Genomic DNA, 22,068 nt, shown 5'->3' with positions numbered 1-22,068 from the left:
TAATTTCCTCATCTTTAAAAAGGGGGTGAACTATTTACCCTCTCTTTCCCCTTAAGCTGTAAGACTTTTGTGAGACAGGGATTGGGTCTGATCTTATTGAAATGGGTCTATCCCAGAACTCAGCATTACTCTTGGCACATAGTAAGCACTTAACTAATATCACAATTATTATTATAAAAGGTACAAACAGCTCTATTGAAAACACAAGCTCACCAATAAATCTGTGCCAGATCATAAATGATATACATCCTTCGAGTAGGTAAAAATAAATGTCTCATCTTGTAGAAAAGCAAAATGGCCTAATAGAAAGAACATGGGCCTGGGAGGCAGAAGTCCTGGGTTAGCATTATTATCGTTACTATCATCTTTATCATCGTTATTATTATAGTGTTAAGGACTTAGTATATGTCAATCACTGATTTAAGTGCTGGGAGAGACACAAGTTAATCGGGTTGGTTACAGTCTCTGTCCCACTTGGGGCACAAGCCTAAGTAATTTAATCCCCATTTTGCAGATGAGGTAACTGAAGCACTGAAAACTTGCCTAAGGTCACAGAGCAAACAAGTGGTGGACCTGACATTAGAACCCAGGTCCTCTGACTTCCAGACCCGTGCTCTTTCCACTAGACCATGTTGCTTCTACCAGGTTCTGATCCTGGCTCTGCCACTTGTCTGCTGTATAACTTTGAGCCAGTCCCTTCACTTGTCTGAGCCTTAGCTCATCTGCAAAACAAAAATTTAATACCTGTCCTCACTCTTAATTGTACTGTGAGCCCCATGTGAGACCTGATTATCTTCTATCTAACCCAGCTCTTAATACAGTGCTTGACATATAGTAAGCACTTAAATATTATCATTATTAATGTCAAACTGGCATTTTTAAAGCTTTCGAAACTTTCCTTTTCCTACTGGAATGAATAACTAAAGAGGAAAAAAATGGAAAGAAAAGTGTTCTTTTTAATAGATTCTCCCAGAAAGACACCCCAATTCAATCAATCAATAATATTTATTTAATGTTTTCCTTATGCCTAACCCCTTTACTGAGCACTTGGACGAGTACAATAGAATTAATAATCCTAATCCCTGTCTTCAAAGATCTTACATTCTTGTTACTGTCCACCAGCAGCATGTCATACATGCTAGCCACAAACCCATTCAGCCAAGAACAAAAGGCCTGAAAAAGCCTCAATTATACTCTCCTTCTTTCCTCCATACAAAACATCAACTAAACCCAAAAGTATCTGAGAGAAAATTGATAGCAACACTGGGGCTGAAAGGGAAAGTACACGTCTATGCTCAAGTATGTTTTTGTCCAACTCTCTCTTACATAGGTTATTCTGAAGTTGGGGGAGGAGAGGATATTGTAAAGCTATTTTATTCCACAACAATTGTACCTTAGCACTGGGACTAGCAGTGATTTGACCGCTGCTCTCAGTGCGTTCCAAAACCCCAGACCATTTAGTTGTGTTCCCTTTGCCTTAATGACCTATCTCCTTCCCATCTCCCAACTCCCTCCCATTTCCCTCCTACCATCTAGTGCTTAGCACAGTGCTCCAGCCCTTAGAACAGTGCCCCAGCGCTTAGAACAGTGCTCTGCACGTAGTAAGCGTTTAACAAATACCAACATTTATTTACCATTCCTCTCCAAACTCCTGGAGCAAATTGTCTACACCCACTTCCTCCACTTCTTCACCTCCAATTCTTTCCATGAATCCCTCCAGTCTGGCTTCTACGCCCTCCACTCCATCAAAATTGCCCACTCAAAGGTTACCAATAATCTATTTCTTGCCAAATCCAACAGTTTCTAGTCCATTATAATTCACCTTGATTTCTCAGCAGCTTTCAACACTGTGGACAACTCCCTTCTCCTGGAAACATTACCTAACATGTCTTCACTGACATTATCTTCTGGTTCTCCTTCATCCCTGGCCGCTCGATCTCAGTCTACTCGTTGTGGGCAGGGGATGTGTCTGTTTATTGTTGTAGTGTACTCTCCCAAGCGCTTAGTACAGTACTCTGCACATGTTAAGTGCTCAGTAAATATGATTGAATGAATAAAAAAAGAGGTCTTGGCTTTTTTCCCCTATGATGTTCAAATGAGAAATTTCTTGATGATGATGATGGTGGTGGTTTGTTAAGCGCTTACTATGTGCAAAGCACTGTTCTAAGCACTGGGAGGATACAAGGTGATCAGGTTGTCCCATGTGGGGCTCACAGTTTTACTCCCCATTTTACAGATGAGGGAACTGAGGCACAGAGAAGTTAAGTGACTTGCCCAAAGTCACACAGCTGGCAAGCGGCGGAGCCGGAATTCGAACACATGACCCCTGACTCCCAAGCCTGGGCTCTTGCCACTGAGCCACGCTGCTTCTCCAAAAGATCTTCTTCTTGATCTTTTCTCCCTCTGGCTAGCTTTAAAATGGGGTGGATCACTATGAGTGAGAGTGGTGGACTATAGGATGTGAACGGTGAGGGAGTTCCAGCCTGGAGGAAGGATGTGAACAAGGAGTCAGTAGTGAAATAGACAAGATCAAGGTTCAGTTACTACGTTTGTGTTAGAGAAGCAATACGTGCGGGCTGAGCTGTAAAAGCAGATCGGTAAGTTGACGGAGGGAGCAAGCTGAGTGCCTTAAAGCCAATGGTAAGGAGTTTTTGTTTGATATGGTGAATGGGCAAAAATTGGAGATTTTTGAAGAGTGGAGAGATCTGGACTAAATGGTTTTTTGGGGGGTTTTGTTTTTGCCTTTTTTTTTTCACAAAAATGATCAGAGCATCAGTGAGCTCCCCTCTAGACTGTAATCTTGTTTTGGAAAGGGAATGTGTCCCTTATTGAAGATGCAATTCGTAGTGGACAGAGCCCGGGTCTGGAAGTCAGAAGGTCGTGGGTTCTAATCCCAGATCTGACACTTGTCTTCTGTGTGACCTTGGGCAAGTCACTTCATTTCTCTCTGCCTTAGTTCCCTCATCTGTAAAATGGGGATTGAGACTGTGAGCCCCATGTGGGACAGGGACTGTGTCCAACCGGATTTGCTTGTGCCCTCTCCAGTGCTAAGTAGAGTGCCTTGCACACTGTAGGCACTTAAGAAATACCATAATCATTATTATTATTATGTTGTTATATTGTATTCTCCCAAGCACTTAGTACAGTGCTTTGCACACAGTAAGTATAAATACTAATGATTGACTGACAGATATGAACCGGAGTGGGTAGAGACAGGGATCGGGGAGGTCAGTGAGGAGGCTGATGCAGTGGTCAAGATGCGAGATCATAAGTTATTAGATCAGCGTAGTAGCAGTTTGGATGTGGAGGAAAAGGGTGGATTCTAGCAATCTTGTGAAGGGCAACCATTCCATGGTTCCTCCAAACATCGTGCTCCCATCGTTCAATACTATGCCGTCTGCTGTGGAGCCTCCTCTTTTCCTGCCTACCATTGTCGCTTTTCCCGCCACCTTGCTGAAGTGGAGCAAACAGTATCAATCAGTGCTATTTACTGAGTGCTTATTGTGGGCATATGATTGAACCAAGCATTTGGGAATATATATAATAGAGTCGATAGACGTGAACCCTGCCGCAAGGAGCTTACAGTCTACAGGGGGAATCAGATGTTGAACTAAATTACAGATAGGGGAAGTAGTAGAGTGTAAGAAGATGTACTTATGCGTTTTAGGGGTAGGGTATCAAAATGCTAAAAGGTTACACGGCCAAGCGTGCAGATGACACGGGGAGGGAGGATAGGAAAATAACTGATCAGTCAGTGACATTTATTGAGCACTTACTATAGGCAGAACACTGTACTAAGCATTTGGGTGAGTGCAATACAGCAGGATTAGCAGACGCAGTCCCTGCCTGAATGAGAGGGAGTGGATGGTGTAGTCGATGGCGTAGTGGATAGAGGATAAGCCTGGGAGAGAGAAGGTCATGGATTCTAATACTGGCTCTGCCACTTGTCTGCTCTGTAGCCTTGGGAAGGTTACTTCACTTCTCTCTGCCTCACTTACCTCATCTGTAATGTGGGGATTGAGTATGTGAGCCTCACGTGGGACGGGGATTGTGTCCAACTTAATTTGCTTTAACCCACCCCAGCGCTTAGTAGAGTACCTAATAAGGGTTTAAATACCATTATTATTATTGTTATTTTTAGGAAGGTTTTGTTGGTGGGGTGAGTTATAGTCTGTCAGATATGAAGGGAGAGTGGGGATGTAGGAAAGGGGTTGGCGGAAGGATTGAAAAGATTGAGGACTGCCTTTCTAATTTTCAGAAGATGGAAGCCTCCTCAATGGAGTACATAGAAGGCTGAGGATTATTTCTTCACAGTAACAGTGTATGTATCACAGAGCTTTTTGTTACTGTAGTGCTATTTTTCTCTGAATTTATTCACTTCTTTTTTCCCCAGGCTACTATTCCTCCCTTCACCTTTTAGATAGTGAATTCCCCATGGCTAAGGGACGGTGTTTGATTCAGTCATCTGGTACCTTGCCCCAGTGTTTAGTACAGTCTTCTGCACAAAGTGGCACTTAATAGATGTCAAAGTACAGCAAAGAATACACTTTTAGAGGTAGAATATGGGGTTGGATTGACTGAGAAATGGCATTCCTTGTGTTTTAAGACCAAACAGAGCAAGGCTTCTCCTGGGTTTCTCCCCTGTCCTGGATGGCCAGGTTTGAGTGACCGCCACAAGGGTTGAGGCTGGAGGCTGGAAGGTTAGGTAGGCAGTTGATTGATTGTGGTATGACAAGAGTTTGAATCAGGGAAATTACTGAAGTCCCACTGGGACTAATGTAAGTCTCAGCTCAGTGCACCTTCCATCCCACTAGAATGAAAAAAAAATCATAGTAGAAGAATTCCTCAATGTAGTCAACTTCTTTGCAGTCGTTAGTTATCGCTTTTCTTTTTTTGCTCCTGGCTATGTCTAAATTCTGCTTGGGTAGAGAGGAAACTCCTGGAGATGGCTCTAGCAAGGAGAAAACTAATTCATTCAATAGCATTTATTGAGCGCTTACTATGTGCAGAGCACTGTACTAAGCGCTTGGAATGAACAAGTCGGCAACAGATAGAGACGGTCCCTGCCGTTTGACGGGCTTACGGTCTAATTGGGGGAGACGGACAGACAGGAACAATGGCAATAAATAGAGTCAAGGGGAAGAACATCTTGTAAAAACAATGGCAACTAAATAGAATCAAGGCGATGTACATTTCATTAACAAAATAAATAGGGAAAACTAATAAATTGTTCTGGGTCTTGGGCTGTACATGAAGGGCATTCCAGATCAAATGGAGTGGGATGCTAAACTGCCCTCTCAAAGGTCACCAATGACCTCCTTCTTGACAAATCCAACGGGTCCTACTCCATCCTCCTCCACCACTCCGCTGCCTCTGACACTGTCAACCATCCCCTTCTCAACATGTTCTCCAACCTTGATTTCACTGACTCTGTCATCTCCTGGTTCTCCTCCTCTCTCTGGCCGTTCATTCTCAGTGTCCTTCGGTGACTCCTCCTCCCCCTACCATCCTCTAACTGTCGGGGTTCCTCGAGGGTCAGTTCTTGGTCCCCTTCTAGTCTACATCTACACTCATTCCCTTTGTGAACTGATTCGCTCCCACGGCTTCAACTATCAACTCTACGCGGATGATACCCAAATCTATATCTCTTCCCCGTTCTCTCTCCCTCTCTCCAGACTTGCATCTTCTCATGCCTTCAGGACATCTCTACTTGGATGTCCTCCCTCCACCTAAAACTCAACATGTCCAAGATAGAGCTCCTTATCTTTCCACCCAAAATCTGTCCTCTCACTGACTTTCCCGTCGCTGTGGACAGCACTACCATCCTTCCCATCTCACAAGCCCTCAACCTTGGTGTCATCCTTGATTCTGCTCTCTCATTCACTTTCACACCACCACCAAGATCGGCTCTTTCCTCTCCATCCAAACCTCTACCACGTTAGTACAATCACTCCTATCCCTACTGGCTTGCTGCATCAGCATCCTTTCTGACCTCACAACCTTCTGTCTCTCTCCTCCTCAGTTTATACTTCACTTTGCTGCCTGGATTATCTTTCTATAGAAAGATTCTGGGCGTCAGCCCCTTCCTCAAAAATCCCCAGTGGTTGCCTATCAACCTCCGTGTAAAGCAAAACCCCCTCATTATTGGCTTCAAAGCTTTCCGTCCCCTTACCCCCTCTACCTTACCTCCCTTCTCTCCTTCTACATCCAGCACACACACTCAGATCCTCTGGTGCTAACCTTCTCACTGTGCCTCGTTCTAACCTGTCTCACCATCGACCCCTAGCCCATGTCCTTCCTCTGGCCTGGAATGCCCACCCTCCTCCAATCCTCCAAACAATCACATTTCCCCCCTTCAAAGCCCTATTGAAGGCCCACCTCCTCCAAGAGGCCTTCCCAAACTAAGCCCCCCTTTTCCTCAGCTCACCCTCCCCTCCCTATCGCGCCCCGACTCGCTCCCTTTGCTCTACCCCCCTCCCCTCCCCACAACACTTATACATGTACATGTACATATCTCTAATTCTATTTATTTATATTAATTCCTGTTTACTTGTTTTGATATGTATATATATCTACAATTGTATTTATTTCTATTGATGCTATGGATGCCCATTTACTTGTTTTGATGTCTGTCTCCCCCATTCTAGACTGTAAGCCTGTTGTGGGCAGAGATTGTCTCTGTGGCTGAATCCTACTCTCCAGGCACTTAATACAGTGCTCTGCACACAGTAAGCGCTCAATAAATACGACTGAAGAAATGAATGAATGAAAAGTACACTGTAGTTCCAGTTTTTGAAAAGGAAGAGACTTTTTAGTTGAAAAAGACAAGAGGATTTTCATAGGTGTGCGACCTACAATCTAGAACATTTCATGACTTAAATGTAGCAAAAAGTGATTAAAGTGGTATAAGCATGAAAACCACTATTCTAATTTCCTGCTTTTCCTATTTTTGTTATTTTATTTCAAAATTCTGAGTTTCTTATGATTTGATTGTGTAAACACATTACCTCCTTTACTTGAAAGAGAGAATGTTCACATTTTATTTTTCCCCTTCCTCAGCATCAGGCCATTTTCGCTTTTTAAAAATTGATGTTAATGCTCACTTATGAAAAAAGTAATTCTACTTTTTGGAAATTATACTTCTTTACATATGTAATGAAATGATATTACTTCTGAAATTATTTTGATACAGGCTTTATTACCCTACCGTAGTTTCCATTCTCAATTAACTTCCTATTTTCTGGGGAAATGGTACCAATAAAAACTGGGGAGGTTGAAATGCTTTGTTTTTTTAGGCAAAATAAAAATAGTGTGGGTCAACATCATTTCTTATGCAAAATAAATGATGCTGAATGTTACCATTTTAAGATTGAACAGTGCATAGAAATATAGGTCCTATGTTGACGTTAACAACTGAAAATAAACAATTCTAGTGATTTCTGAAATGTTTAAATACACGTACTTAGATTAAAACACACTGTAGCAACGGAAACCAGGACTAAAGATTCAATTCATTAGTCCATTACAATTAATTAGTTAAATGTCCCAAGGAGAGGATGGAGAATGTTCGTTCTTAGAGAGAACATACAATGAAATTAATCGCTAAAATTAGTGGACCTATGCTCTGATTGAATTTGAGAGAAAATTTGTTTTTCTCACATTCAGTATTTTGGGATAAAAATGTTTAAGTGAGCTTGACTGATTCTTATTTTCATTCAGAACCACAGAAAATATTCCCTGAGATGAAGATTCCTCCCTCTGCAGCAAAGAGATTTGTGAATTCAGAGAACTCCCTAGTTTGCACTGATTTAGGACACAGGTATAGGACCCAGTAGCCCAAGGTTTCAAACTGAAACATGAAATGAAAAACTCTTCCACGTCTCAGAACCACAAATTCTGATGTCACCGTCCCCAGTGAATGAAGAGCTAATGCTATTTAAAAGATTCAACTGTGAAAGAAGCCACTGAAAAGAGCTTTTAGTCATATTGGCTCTTCCTCCCAGCATTTTTCATTATTCTAATAGCAGTGTCTTACTTCATTCTAGCATATTATCTCTCCTCTTAACTAAAAGAATTATTCATTTACACTTGAAACGTTCAGAATCCCCCCCACCCCGTAAAGTTTTTCAAGCTGAAAAATTAAAAAAAAAAACACATTTATCGAATGAAAAGAGAAAGAGGTCTTCCCTCATACCCAACTGTAAGAGAGATGGAAAAAACTGGGGGGGGGGGGGAAATGATAATTGTTTTCAAGGCTATTATCTAATGCGAAAGCAAACAGTCAGTCAGACTGAAAATCAGCTAACAGAAGGGGATTAGAGAGGAGATCTGAGAGAGGCTTGATTTCTAGCAGCGCTGTCTCTTCAGACAGTGATGAGATACAGGCAGAGAAGCCAGGAGCTCTCCAGATGGCGAGGGAAAGTGTTCGGCTTGGGTTACTGCAGGGCAGTCTGGACTTTTAAAGCAGGCAGCTTTGGGAAGGCATCATTAGAGTACAAGTTCCATGTCCATCCTGTAAAAGAGAAAGACTAGGCAGGCTGCCCAAGAGAGACGGGGGCTCGTCTATTGTTAATATATACTTGACCCCTCTGACCTCCTCACGACACAGATGTCTCCCACCTCTCTCAACGTCCCTCTGCTTTAAGCCCTTCCCCCCTGCACCTGGAGAGCTCAGCCACGCCGGCTGTGTGCAGTCTGCTGTTTGACTTTAGAGGTGGCTGAGAGAAGTGGGAGCTACACTGGAGCTTTTTTTTTTTTTGCCGGCAGATCTGCATGGATTGCATGAAGCTTCTCCTCCGAGGCAGACGCTAGGCAGCCTTGCACGTTTTTTTTTTTCCTCTTTTTTTTTTTTTCCCTTCGCCTTCCCAGAGAGGGAAGACAGAGAGGGAGCCAGACTGCTTGGGTGACAGTAGCGATTCCCCGCACTCGAGATCCCATTTGTCTGCAAAAACAGGGCAAAAAGGAAAAAAAAAAAAGGGGGGGGTGGGGAAAAGAAGAAGGTGGGGGGAACAGATCTCCGCAGTCATTAGCTCTTCGTGGAGACTTTGTTTTGCTGTTCGTTCTGGTCCCTTTCTTTTGGAACCAGAAATCTCTCTGCTGAGCTCCGAGCAGCCGGAGATGCTCCTCGGCTCCTTTTGATTTTTTTTAAAATTTTTTTGATTTTTTGATTTTTTTGGAGTGTGTGTGTGTGGACGTGGATCCTCGGGGCTGGGCAGGGCAGGGCAGGAGCGGTGCATTCCTCCCCGCCTCTCTCCTGTCCAAGAGATCCGGGCTGGCGCGTCTCCCCCCGGGAGGACGGGAACTTTTATTTACAGCTCAGCTTCCAGCCCGTGGCGGATGGTGGGAATCTCCGGCCCTTTCCAGTGTGAGTAAAAGGGAAGGGGCTCGGGTCGGTCCTGGGGGAGGGAGAAGGGGAGGCCGGGCCGTTGATCTCGCAGGCCCTCAGGGCGCCCCAGTCTTTCGATCGGTCTTTCTTGAGCGCTGAACTCTGGGCAGAGCACTGTGCTAATCATTCGGTCGTCTCTATTGAGCGCTTACGGTGTGCGGAGCCCTGTGCTAAACGCTTGGAAAGTCCAATCCGGCAACAGATAGAGCCAGTCCCGTCCCTCCCTCGCCCCGACCTGCTTTCCCTCGAACCCCTGCCTGTCAACTTGACAGTGATGCTGTTTTCCGTCGTGGCAGCCCACTTATTTATCCTCACATGGATCCAGCGCTTAGAACGGTGCTTGGCACATAATAAGCGCTTGCTTGGCACACAGTAAGCGCTTAACAAATACCATTATTATTATTAAGTGCCGTCATTATTATATAACAGTTAAGGATGCTAGAAGATCCCCCCCCCCCCACCCTTTTTTTTGTTTGTTTTGGAGAGGGGATTAAACTGATCTAAGACCTCCTGCGCCTCAGACTCATCCTAACCATTTCCAACTTGATCCTAAACGAATCATCTCAGCGGAGGACTTGGCTCTGCAACTTTTGACCTTTAGGTTTGGGGGCAGAGGTCCCCCCCCCCCTCGCTGCGAGTCCTTATTCGCAGATCTCTCCTTTCATGCATTCGTTTCATTCAGTGGTACTTATTGAGCCCTTACTGTGTGCAGAGCACTGGACTAAGCGCTCGGAAAGTACAATACAGCCATAAAGAGAGAGACAATCCCTGACCACGACGGGCTCACGGTGACAGGCGTTTGGTTTTTTTGTTGGTCTTTTTAAATCTTAGCACAGAGAAAGGACGGTAATTTGGGAGGGGGGTGGGGGGAATCTCTGCTGGATCTTTATGCAGACCGGGTTAGGTCAGCTGGTAATCCTGCAAGAGCTGGACTTTAAACACGGTCGAGCCCGAAAGAGCCACCTCGGCTCTTTGCCTCCATCTCCTTTAGCCTGCTTTCCATACTGGAGGGCTCCCTCCAGCCGGGATCCATCCAAGCCGACGGCCATCCCTGGCCCTGGAAGGGTAGGAAGGCCAGATCAAGGTCAGGAGGTCAAGGAGCCTAGACTGGGCCGAGCTCCAGCCGGGAGAGGTTGTCTCAGCCTCTTGAAGGGTCTCCTTCAGCATCCTCTCCCACCCCTAATTTAGCCAGATGTGCCCCCCATTTCCCCCTCTGGCCCCAGTGCCAAGGGAAGCGGCTCGCTTGCTCCTTTCCCACTTGTCAAGCTAGCCTTCGTGGCCACCCTCTGTGGCTGGGAAAGACCTTTTAGCTTGCTTCCTTCCCCTTCCTTGCAGGACGAAGGAGCGTTTGAGCTCAAGCCGAGATGCCTCTTAGCAGTGGTGACAGCCAGGAAAACATGGGCCATCTCTAAAGCCATCCGAGCTCTTGTAGTGCTGGACGGAGGATGAATCGATGCCGAGATCCTGGCAGAAAACACCATCCTCCATCATAAAGACCACCCGGCAAACCTCCAGTGATCCTCAGATCACTTTTGGTCCATGTCTGAGAAGGGGCTAAATGTCCTCAGGAGGGCCGGCAGGTAGCCTCGGCCGCCCAGGGAGAGGATTCACTTGAATTTTTCCCCATCTTGGCCTGACTTCTCTTGCGGAGAAAATCTGAAAAACGCTAAAGGAAGGGGTCAGCAGTCACGGAGTTGGGCACACGGGGATTAGGGGTGGCAGAGGCAGGGGATCCGGAAAGGGGAGTGAGGGTGTTGCTTCGGTGAAATTGCCTCTAACACTGACCCTTTTCATTTTCAATATTTTTTTTTGACATAGCTTATACTAATTAATCAGGCCTCGGTCTTAAATGCTTGTCCACAGCTGCTGCAAATTGACTTATCCCGTGATAGAGGTCGGCTGTTTCCTTTTACTGTGTCGACTAGCTTGAGTCTGGTTGGCTTTTTTTTTCCCCTGATATTGGGCATCCATACCATTTTGTTGAGGGCATTTACACGTGGCTTTTATGATCATTATCACTATTAATAGCAACCCTCTATTGAACACGAAAGAGTACAGGATAGTTAGACCAGACTGGGACCCTGCTAAGTGAATTTTCACTTAAATATGTATATGTATATGTGTGTGTGTGTATATATATATATATAAAATCAGCTGCTCTGTGGGAGGCAGTTGATTAGGGCTCTGGATCTGGATTTCATTTTATGAAAAGTTTTTTTTTCTTTTTTCTTTTCTCCTTCTCTCCCCCTTCAGCCCCCAGAGTCTGAGTAGCCTGCCATTCAAATTCTTGTGACACAATTCCTTGGAAAGTTCTTCAGTTAGCACTTTTGAATTTCTATAAAGTAAAACAGTTACCAGTTCATTATTTTATTGAGTATGACTGATATTTTTAGACATGACTTTTGACTTCTTTATGTATCTGACTTGGCTTTGTTTTAGCATTCTGGGTTATTTTTATGGTCGGGGAACCTAGTGAAACAGAATTTTAGTGCTTATCTTTTTTTTTTACTGGAGGTCTGAAAATGACATCCAGTTTTAATCAGGGAGTCCAATTTGATTCAGGAATGTCCTTCACTCCAGGAGAGTGCTGAGAAAGTTGAAATGCACTGTTTCATTGTGCTGTATTTAGTTGTTTGTAATTTATGGATTTAATCCTTTATAAAAACATATGATAGGTTTCTGGAAATCCTATCCAAGGTGTATTTTTTTTTTGTTTAGCCATTAACATTTTGTTTTAAAGTTGCAGGCAAGCTTTTCACTTATCTAACCAGCCTGCAAGGTTTTAGAATCTTTTATAGTTACTGTGATTTCAGGGATTTATTCTTTGTTGTTGCCAAATTCAAATTTATTGCAAACTAGTGGTAGAAATTAACCACTACAGTTAATGATAAGGAAGATTTTTACACTGGATGAGTAATGTGACAGCAATTTTGAAAAAGGAAGTGTAATTATCAGTAAAACAGAATATTACTGTTATTTCTATGAAAAACCTCGGGATTGAAAACTGCACTTCAAAGTCAGGGCTGGACAACATTTATGGATAACCAGTCTGCTAAGAGGATGTTAGCTTTTACATGTTTTCCTCTTTCTACTAAAAAGTAGAAAGTACCCTTACTTGGAGCAACCATTTAAAAAATCTCTAAGCAATAAAATTAAAAAAAAAAAACACACAAGTTTATATGTGTTTGCAAATAGAAGATTCTGTGAAAGCACCTAATAGTGGAAAAAAGATCCTACAAAGAAAAAAATCCACCTGGAATGCTGATCAGTGGCTAGTTAGTTCAGGACATTCTTCTCTGCCAAATCTTGTTTCTCACTTCTCTGAAATGAACTTCAACTGACAGGGACTGAATGCAAAGCCTGCTTCATTGAGGGCTATGCTTTATTTTAGTAAAGCTTTATAAGAAACTGGCATCTGCAGGGCTTGCACGGTTCAATTGTCAGTTTCACCTTGCAAATCTATTTGCTGTAACCCATGACTGCAAGTTAATTGAAAAGAGATATTAATGTGTTACATTTTTGTCTCATCATGTCTTTTGTTTGGTAGGCACTTTCCATATCACACAACCATCCATTCACCTTTACCTTCAAAAACTGAGAGAGTAGAGGAAGGTGAATTTACAGTCAGTTTTGATAGTTATTTCTCTTGATTTGGAGTTATCGTAGCAATACCCACATTTGACTTTTTTCCTATTTTAAGAAAGGCATGATCTTCATTTGGCATAGTTGCCATACATCAACTCTTAAGTTTTCTTTTTTAAGAAGAAACACAAATACTTAAAGGTTTTAAAAATGTAACTTAGTCTAGAAGAGAAACTTTTGACCTGAAAGTTATAAGAAACATGATTCTGTGTATAAAGGCAGATTAAAGATACACCCAAAAAAGTGGCCATTACCCTTATTCTGTATCTCACCCATTCATATTACAATGTATTAAATTAATTACATTATTAATACCTGGCTTCAAAAAGCATTTAACCTTCTCTATTAAAATGACTAATGTAAAATTAACTGAGCACCTGTGCAATTGAACCTCCCAATAAATGTTAATGGTGATTTGACACATCTTCCATCTTCATTTTTTTTCCACAGTTGATATAAAAGTTCCTAAATAATGTTTAGAAAGCACTGGGCATTTTATTAAAGCAAACATTGGTTCAGTTTAATGGAGGTAATTGTAAGTGATAAGAGCGGAGCAGGTTATCTCTGTGTTGTTTAAACAGAAGGAGCTACTTCGCACCATTTCCAGGAGCCATCTGTATCAGAGAAGGGTTTGCACCTGTCTGTCCACACTAATTATAGATTAGGGGCAAAGAAATGAAATTCGAGGAGGTTTTCAGCTAATGAAATCCATACTGATTTTATTGTAAATGTGTTTTATGTAAAGAGGTCCATGGTTGGGTAGTGAGTAAAATAAATTGCTATATAGCTGACAGGCACTTTAGCTCCGAAGCAGCATTCTACTGCGTTAACAAAGGTGGTGAATGAAGGGCCATTGCTTTTTTAAAAAATAAATAAATAAAAAGAACCTCACCTGTGTTCTCACCTTTTGTTTATAGCAGCGATTTGGGGTTTTGTTTTTTTTAGCAGCCCTCTTTAGGCAAGTTATTTTAAGGCCAGATTAAAGGTTGCAGGGAACATTGTTTTTTGTTGATATGAGCAAAGTCCCAAAGGAAGTAATGAAGAAAAGGTAGGTTCTGCTTGAAATAGTTCCGTGCAAACGATCAGGAAACCACATATCTCCCCTACTCCCCCCATGCATTTTGGTTTCATATGTGTGGAAGATTAAAGTGAAATGAGTGAGGAATCTATTCAGCAATAAAGGGTCGCATGAATTCCTGCCACATCTGTTTATAGTAATTATGAACATAATTAACATAAGAATTACAAATGAAGTAATGACAAGCTGAGCACGAGATATTATGCCATAACGGTCATATGTTGGAATTCTCACATTATAGCACACAAGAATTCACATATTCAAATGCAAAGAAAGTTAGGATTTTTTAAATCAATATTTATTGTTCAAAAGTTACCTGATTGGGGTAGATGGGCTACTTTTTTTTTTTACTTTATAGAACGGTAACTCATTATTAAAAGATAGTCAGATAAATTAAGATTTCTAGCCTCCAGCCTAGACTTTCAGACAGCTGGTTTTAGGGAATGTGCCAGTTAGACATTCATCTTATGATTGTATTTATTTTTATTGCTGATCTGCTTTATTTTAAAATTTGAGTGGTTTACAACAAATTGTTTGCTTTAGAAAGAGTACTGGATTCTTCTCATTTGAGAATTGATTCTGTTTTATATCCCTGTATGCCAAACGGCAATGCACATCTAGGACAGTTGTAGAAATAATAAGACAACACAACTAGAATTTAACAGGGCAAATTAAATTCAGTTTTAAAGGCATGTGTGTGTGTGAACTTGGCTGTAGTGACTAGCAAAATGTTGTTTTTAGTATATCTAAAAGAGCATCCTTTAGATTAATCAGGCAAGATTCTTGTAAATTGATTTGAGTTGATTTTTTTTTTCCTTATTGGAGTTGTCGGTGGTTCAGTGTTGTTAGATATGATCTACATCTATTCTGTAGACTTAAGCACATTTTTCTTTAGTGATTTGTTTTGTTGGATATAGGTTCTTCTAAGTGCAGTGCCTAGTCACAGCTGCAGAAAGGGGAAAGCTTGCCTTTTGACAGTAGAAATGTTAGCCCAGAAATCTGGTAGTACATTTAAACCGTGCTACAGTGACAGCATTTTCATCCATTTATCTTTTGTGATATAGCTTGTCAAATGGCTCATTTCCTAGATTTGCACCCCTCTCTAACTCTTGAGTCGGGTCAGTTTATGAAGAATGAAAAAAATATTTCTTTGGCTGGTTCTCAGTGATACCAAGAGGTTTTCACATTATTGGATTACTGGAGGATTTGTGACAGATTCCTTTTTATCTGACATTCATTGCATTGGCAAAATTTTCACACACTTGCCCCTCCCCCCCATCGAAATTCTAATTTTCACTTTGTTACATATTGAATGGCACTTTAATTCTTGCAACCACCACGGAGTGGGCGGGGGGGACCTCAAAGAAAACCTCTAGTTTGTTATGGACAGAGTACTTGACTAAACAGTTATATTAATTCTGGAAAAAAGCATCCAGTTGTTGTCTCTGTCTTTATTACTCCACAGAAATGCAAGAGAGAAGCATTTCTTTGGAGGGATATCTCCCCTCCCCCTGCAAATCCTCCATACCCCTTCATTTTCACACAACCAGAAGAAATTGTTTTTCATACTTCAACCTCTCCGAGCAGCTGGGTCCACTCTGTGAACAGGAGAGACCTAGTCCACTGTCTACCCCATTTGGATTATGCTACTCTTGCTACAATAACGGCTTTATTTTTTCAAAACACAGCTCAACCAAGCAGACAAATGAAACATTCTTCTTCCTCCTCTTACCCCCTCCCCCCCTTCCTGACCTCCACCAGCGTTGCTCTATTAATGCATCTGATCAGGTGTTCATAAAGACTGACGGGTGCATTTAAAAAAGAAAAGGGGCCCTTAAGGGACCAATCAGGTACATCTTTCTCTTGACTAGTGGAGGAGATAAAGGCTGATCAGACCGCAGAATTCATCACCACTCAGGCCGTGGACCGGTAGAGGAGTTGTGAACCTTACTGACCAATATTATATCTTTGACTTCCACTTACCGCTTCCAGCAAATGCAAACACATAAAAAAAAAAGAAATTACCACCCCCTTCACTAATATTTCCAATGGCAATTTCACTATATCCTTAGTAGCCGACCTCTTCCGTCATCTATACCACTCATAGAAGTTAATATGTGGAATAAACCAGTGGAGAATTTGGGCGGGAGCTTAGGGAAGTCATTTCCTCAGTAGCAAGGGTCTGTGTGTGGCTGGGTGTATATTCACTCGTGCCTGATAAAGAAAATCTGCAAAATGGGGAAGCTTCCTCTTTGGATGGCCCGGGAAATGGTTCTTAGAGACCCATATTCTAATGGTACCAGTTGGTCTCGTGGATGAAGATTGCTTCAGAAGAAGATTTAAATGTCACTTGATGAGATCTTACTACAATCGCCTCCAGATGACCACCACCAAGACCAGTGGAGAGTGTAGTAAGGACAGGGCTGAGAAGCAGCGTGGCCTAGTGGATAGAGCCCAGGCCTGGAAGTCAGAGGACCTGGCTTCTCATCCCATTCCTGCCACTTGTCTTCTGTGTGACCTACGGCAAGTCATTTAGCTTTTCTGTTCCTCCGTTTCCCCATCTGTAAAATGGGGATTAAATGCCTTTTCTTCCTTTTACTTAGATTACGAGCTGCTTAGAGGACGTGAACTGTCTGATCTGATTAACTCGTATTCACTTCAGCGTTCTGTAAAGCTCCTGGCATATAGTAAGCCTTTAACAACTACCAGTTCTCTTCATTCCCAGGCCCTAGCCGTAACACCCCTGCTTAAAGCAGAGCATTCGGCTATCCAACTTTCCCAGTTGCAGGGGAAAGGTGTAGAGTAACAGCTACTCGAGTTTCTTTGCATGCATGCACACCCACCGTGCGATGCTGATATTCTCTCCCACCTGCTTTTTGACTGTATTTGCATACCTTACTCTTACTCTCTTCTCCTTTCCCCCCTCCCTCTCTTCTGCCTCCCTCCCCGCCCCCCACCCTATGCCTCTTTTTTCCTGTTCTCCCAGTCCCCCCCCCCCCCAACAATCTTACACACACACACACACTGTTTATTTTCCTGCCTCCATCTGGGCCCTGCTGATATTGTAATCATCCTGATGCACATTGCCCCCGCCTCTTCCCCCTCCCTCCCCCCCATCACCCTCTCATTCACACACACACACACACACCCCACACACATGTGCCATCTTGACGAGGCTTTTTTTTTTTACTCCAGATAAACTGCGATGAGGGTTTAATGAATACAAAGCCAGGGGCGCGGTGCTGCTGCCTGTGCTCTCCTCCGCCAAAAGGTTAGTCTCCATGAATAGGGGAGGGAGAAGGAAGGAAGGAGAGAGTGGGATTGGGGAAGGAAGTGGGAGGAGGGGAGATTAAAGGGGGAGGAGGGGTCGGTTGCCTTTCCCTCTCCCTTTTCCAAACGATGCACCGGTCGATAAGAGCCGGAGAAGTGAAGATGTAACCTGTTATCTGCGGCTTCTTTTAAAGTGGCGGGGAATTTGCATTTCAAGATTAGCAGGGGGAGAGGGGGAAATGTGCCTTTGTTGTGTGGGGGTTAGAGGAGGAGGCATCAGTCCTGGCCTTGACGCTATCTCCCTCCTTTTTCCGCAATCCAAAAGGGACTCAAGGAGGTGAGACGCCCAGAGGGGCCTTATCTCTAATTGGGTTGAGTTGGGCCGGATTGAATGGGTTTAGGGAGACTCGATAAAGGAAGGGAGAGTGAGGGTGGAGTGGGAGGGACAAGGGATTATTTATTGACTGGCCTTTAAAGCTATTAGATGGAGAAGAAAAATAAAGCAGCGTGACGACTTTATTGGCGATTTTTATTAGGTGAGAATGGAGAGAGGGTATCATCATCCCTCCTCCTCCCCTTACACACACCTTTTCTGGAAGACAACCCGAAAGCCTCTGATGGATTTAAGAACCGTTTTATCTCCTCGGCCCACCTATCTTATCGTAGGCAAGAAGACTTTCTGGATAGCCACTGAGATTTAAAGGTGAGGCACTGTTAGGTTGGGAGAGATCTGAGGGAGAGCACGGTGGATGTGCCTTAATCCGGAATGGCCTTTTTAGGTGAGTGAGAGGACCGCTTTCATAAGTATTTGGGTTTCAGGGACAGTGTTATTACGTTTCGTTTTACTCCCGAGTTCGTTAGCTTTGCTGGATGCTTTTAAACCGAAAGCCCAGAGAGCACAGCCCTAAATTGTTAGGTAAATGTGCTCGGCAGTTGGATCCAGACACTTGGGGCCTTGGGAAGGGCAGAAGAATCAAAGTTCTTTATGGAATCCATCCTTTTCACTCTGGTTCTGAAGGACGAAATCAGTTCTTGCCTCTGAAAAGGGAAGACAGATGAAAAACATGTTGCTGCTTCTCCGCCCTGCTCAGCTAGTAGGTGTTTGCATAGATATATAGATATGATCCGGTAACTAAAAGCCTAATTAAAATTTGTTTAAAGCCAGAGAGGGCATGCATCCTTGTTGACAGCAGCAGATCGATAGGGTAAAACAATGGAGTGCCATTATTTTACTTCCATTGACTGGACGTATTGACATTTCAGGTTTGCGATTGCCTCGGTGAGCATGATGAAACACTGAAATTCACAGAGCAACTGTCTAGAGTGGCCCATATATTACAGTATGTCATCTCTGCCTTCAGGTTACCTTATCACTGAAGCAGAATGGTAATAGATGGCAGCATAGTGCTTCAGAGGGGTTAGGGCTCCATCAGTTAAGAAACTGATGCTGAACAGGTCTACCGAGCATCTTTAATTATACCTAGAATTATGGATGGGGGAAGATGTGATACAGCACTTTAGAGTGTAAGAGGCTCAGGAGGAGACAGGCTCGTGGGGAACTTATCTTTCATATTTAAGAACATGCTTTCAAACTTCGCTTCAGCACTTCAGTGGATATTTATAATGCATTGTTGTGGCTCCTTCGCAGATATCTAGGCTGACATCTTTTCATCCTCTTCATCCCCCAGAGTCGACAAAATCTACACCTGAAAAGAAGGTTGGGATTCCCACCCTTCAGCTTTTATCCTTTTGCAAAACTTGGTAGACTAGGAAAACCTAAAAGCCTATTTTGTGAAAGAAGAATGACCTGAAATATGCATGTGAACTACACTTTACATTTTTATATGCCGTAATGCACTGGAGGCACTTAAGGTACACACACGTGTTGTATGCACATATTTGTGTCCATGCAGTGCATAAGTGCACACTTAGCAGAAGAGGCCAGAGGTTGTCAACTGCTCATTGAGGATGTGGTTTCATTTTACTTTTTCAATTCCCTCAGTGAAATTCATCAATGTTAAGCAGGCATAACAAAAGAAATGTAAAAGCATTCAGAGGACTAATATGAAAGTCACCAGTAAATGAACACAATATTACATTTTCATTCGTTTTTAAAAATATAATTTTGAATATGCCACATGGACGGCAATTGTTGCCATTAAGTGGACTAAAGATGCCCTTTAAGATGGCAAAACAAAATTTGTCCTTTATATCATTTTCATGAAAATGTTGGGTTTCTATTTGATCAGCAGGTGCTGTTGAGATGAAAGCCATGTGTAAATTTTCAGGAGGCCAAAAGTGTCACTTCAGAAAAAGGAAAGTGATAAGAGAAAATGCAATCAGTTTTCCTGTTTTCAATTTGTACAGGATTTGAAGAGCTGTTTTGTTAAACTGCTACATCTGCTCCAATATGAATATTGAACTAGTTCTTCTAAAAATAACACCCTATAATTTGGAAGCCACTGCATCTTTTGTTAATGCAAGTGGGTTATTTTAAAAAAAACACACACACAAAAACACTTTTTTATTCTGAAAAATCTCTTGCCTAATGTGCACTTTTGTTTATTGGCACTCTTATCTTCAACAGATAAAATGGTATTATACAATTAGGACCTTATCTTGTTTGACTCTAAAAGAAGTATCTCTAGGTGGAGATCAGGGACTTACAAATGGATTTTCACAAAAACAATATATACATATATGCATATAATATATACAGTTCTCTGGATCTTCCTTTATCCATGAATGCCAATCATTTTAGATCAATTATTACCTATATGTTACAATCATACACTTTTTTAATTACTGCCGACTAATTGCATACTAAGCTTTCTTTGACTTTATTTCATGTATTACACCTGCAGATGTAAATTTAAAGTAATCAAGGATATTATACTTACCAGGGGTTGGAGAACATTTTTTTTCCATGTTTTAATAAAGTAATTAAATTATGCTTGAGTGCCTGCATATAACAGCATTTACTTCTACAGTGCTGCTAATCAAATACATTTTATGGACTTGGAAGCACCCTATTAGAGAGAAATTGGGTTCATTTTACAGTGGCATTTCCAGGAAAAAGTAATGTTGATTTTCAACTACTATATTAAAAACCCCTCGCTTTGCAGACAGTTACAATCAAAAGACTAGTAAGTTATTTTCTGTAGCTTAAGTGAAACTAAAGTAACAAATGAAAAACACTCTTTTCTCTATGTAAATGCATGAAATGTATATGGCACGCATCCTCAGAACTATAGAGTCTGGAAGGTGACTGAAGGAATGTGAGGAAGGTTCTGTTTTTACCCATACCAGTTTTACAATTGCATTGATTTATGGCTAAAGTGATTTGTAGTGGGTTACAACTGATCATTTGCTTAACATTAATTCATATCTAGGACCAGTGTAGCTCTAGGTCCCCCACTCAACTGCTAAACCATACTTCATTTACAGATAAACACAGCAATAATCTCATGATTGAATAAAACAACAAAAAATAAAAGACATTGCACCAAATTAACATGTTTTATATTAGCATATTTAGTCTATCCTCTGAAAACACCAACTGTTTAAAGAATAGCCAGTTGAGGGGATATATTTTCTGAGCTATGAACTGAAATAGAACAAACAAAGCTACCCTAAATGACATATCATCCACAGGCAATACAATTTCATTCATTCAATAGTATTTATTGAGCGCTTACTATGTGCAGAGCACTGTACTAAGCGCTTGGGATGAACAAGTCGGCAACAGATAGAGACAGTCCCTGCCGTTTGACGGGCTTACGGTCTAATCGGGGGAGACGGACAGACAAGAACAATGGCACTAAACAGCGTCAAGGGGAAGAAGATACAATAATAATAATTATGGTATTCGTTAAGCACTATGTGACAGGCACTGTACTAAGTGCTGGGGTGGGTGCAAGCAAATCGGTTTAGACGCAGTCCCTGTCCCGCCTAGGGCTCATTATTCTCCATCTTACACATGAGGGAAATGAGGCACAGAGAAGTGAAGTGACTTACTTAAGGTCACAAGGAAGACAAGTGGCAGAGTCGGGATTAGAACCCATGACCTTCTGACTCCCAGGCCTGTGCTCTAACCACTAGGAAATACTGCTTCAGCATGCACATATATACACATGCATATTTAATACTGCATCTTGAGACTACCCAGCTCCTTACTAAGTGCTCAGGTTGTACTTCTTTGGCATAAGCCGCTGGAAGCAGAAAGTTATGGCGTTATCCACTGAAAAGGATTCTACAGAATACAGGATCCTTGAAATCTGTGGTTAGTGACACTGTGGTTAAATCAGACTTTATAGACCAAACAGCATCACCACGAGTAGGTATGTAGTTTAGGAGAAAGAGACTGGGCCTGGGAATCAGAAGGTCATGGGTTCTAATTCTGCTCTGCCACTTGGATTGTAAACCTGGCTCCTCCACTTGCCTACGTTGGGCAAATAACTGAATTTCTCCCTCTCTCAGTTTCCTCATCTGTAAAATGAAAATTCCCCCTTAGACTGTCAGCTCCAAATAGTGCAAAGATGTCTAAACTGATTAATTTTCAATCTACCCCAAGGACCTAGTACAGTGCTTGATGCTTAATTTGTATGTCTGTGGAAGAACCTTTGCGATGTTAGTGATCGCGGTACCAGATTAATGCCTGAAGAAGCGGGATTATTCCAGCATTACAACATCT

At 42.3% G+C, this 22,068-nt stretch overlaps 1 protein-coding gene across 2 annotated transcripts in view; it reads left to right on the top strand.

The window, feature by feature from the left end:
• The first annotated feature begins 9,026 nt into the window (after positions 1 to 9,026).
• RUNX1T1 (RUNX1 partner transcriptional co-repressor 1) overlaps positions 9,027 to 22,068 on the top strand; it is a 159,041-nt gene continuing 145,999 nt past the window's right edge. The window contains exon 1 of one of the 2 annotated variants that reach the window (XM_007670675.3): positions 9,027 to 9,364. In XM_007670675.3, the coding sequence (XP_007668865.1) occupies positions 9,337 to 9,364 (28 nt within the window). In that variant the 5' untranslated portion in view covers positions 9,027 to 9,336. Of the gene's footprint in view, positions 9,365 to 17,295; positions 17,377 to 22,068 lie in introns of those variants that run through there. The other variant, XM_029063668.1, reaches the window with a different exon arrangement.

Source organism: Ornithorhynchus anatinus, chromosome 4 (assembly GCF_004115215.2).
Source record: "Ornithorhynchus anatinus isolate Pmale09 chromosome 4, mOrnAna1.pri.v4, whole genome shotgun sequence".
Lineage (NCBI taxonomy): Eukaryota > Metazoa > Chordata > Mammalia > Monotremata > Ornithorhynchidae > Ornithorhynchus > Ornithorhynchus anatinus.
The sequence above is the reverse complement of the archived record's forward strand: the minus strand, read 5'-3'. Positions and strand labels throughout refer to the sequence as shown.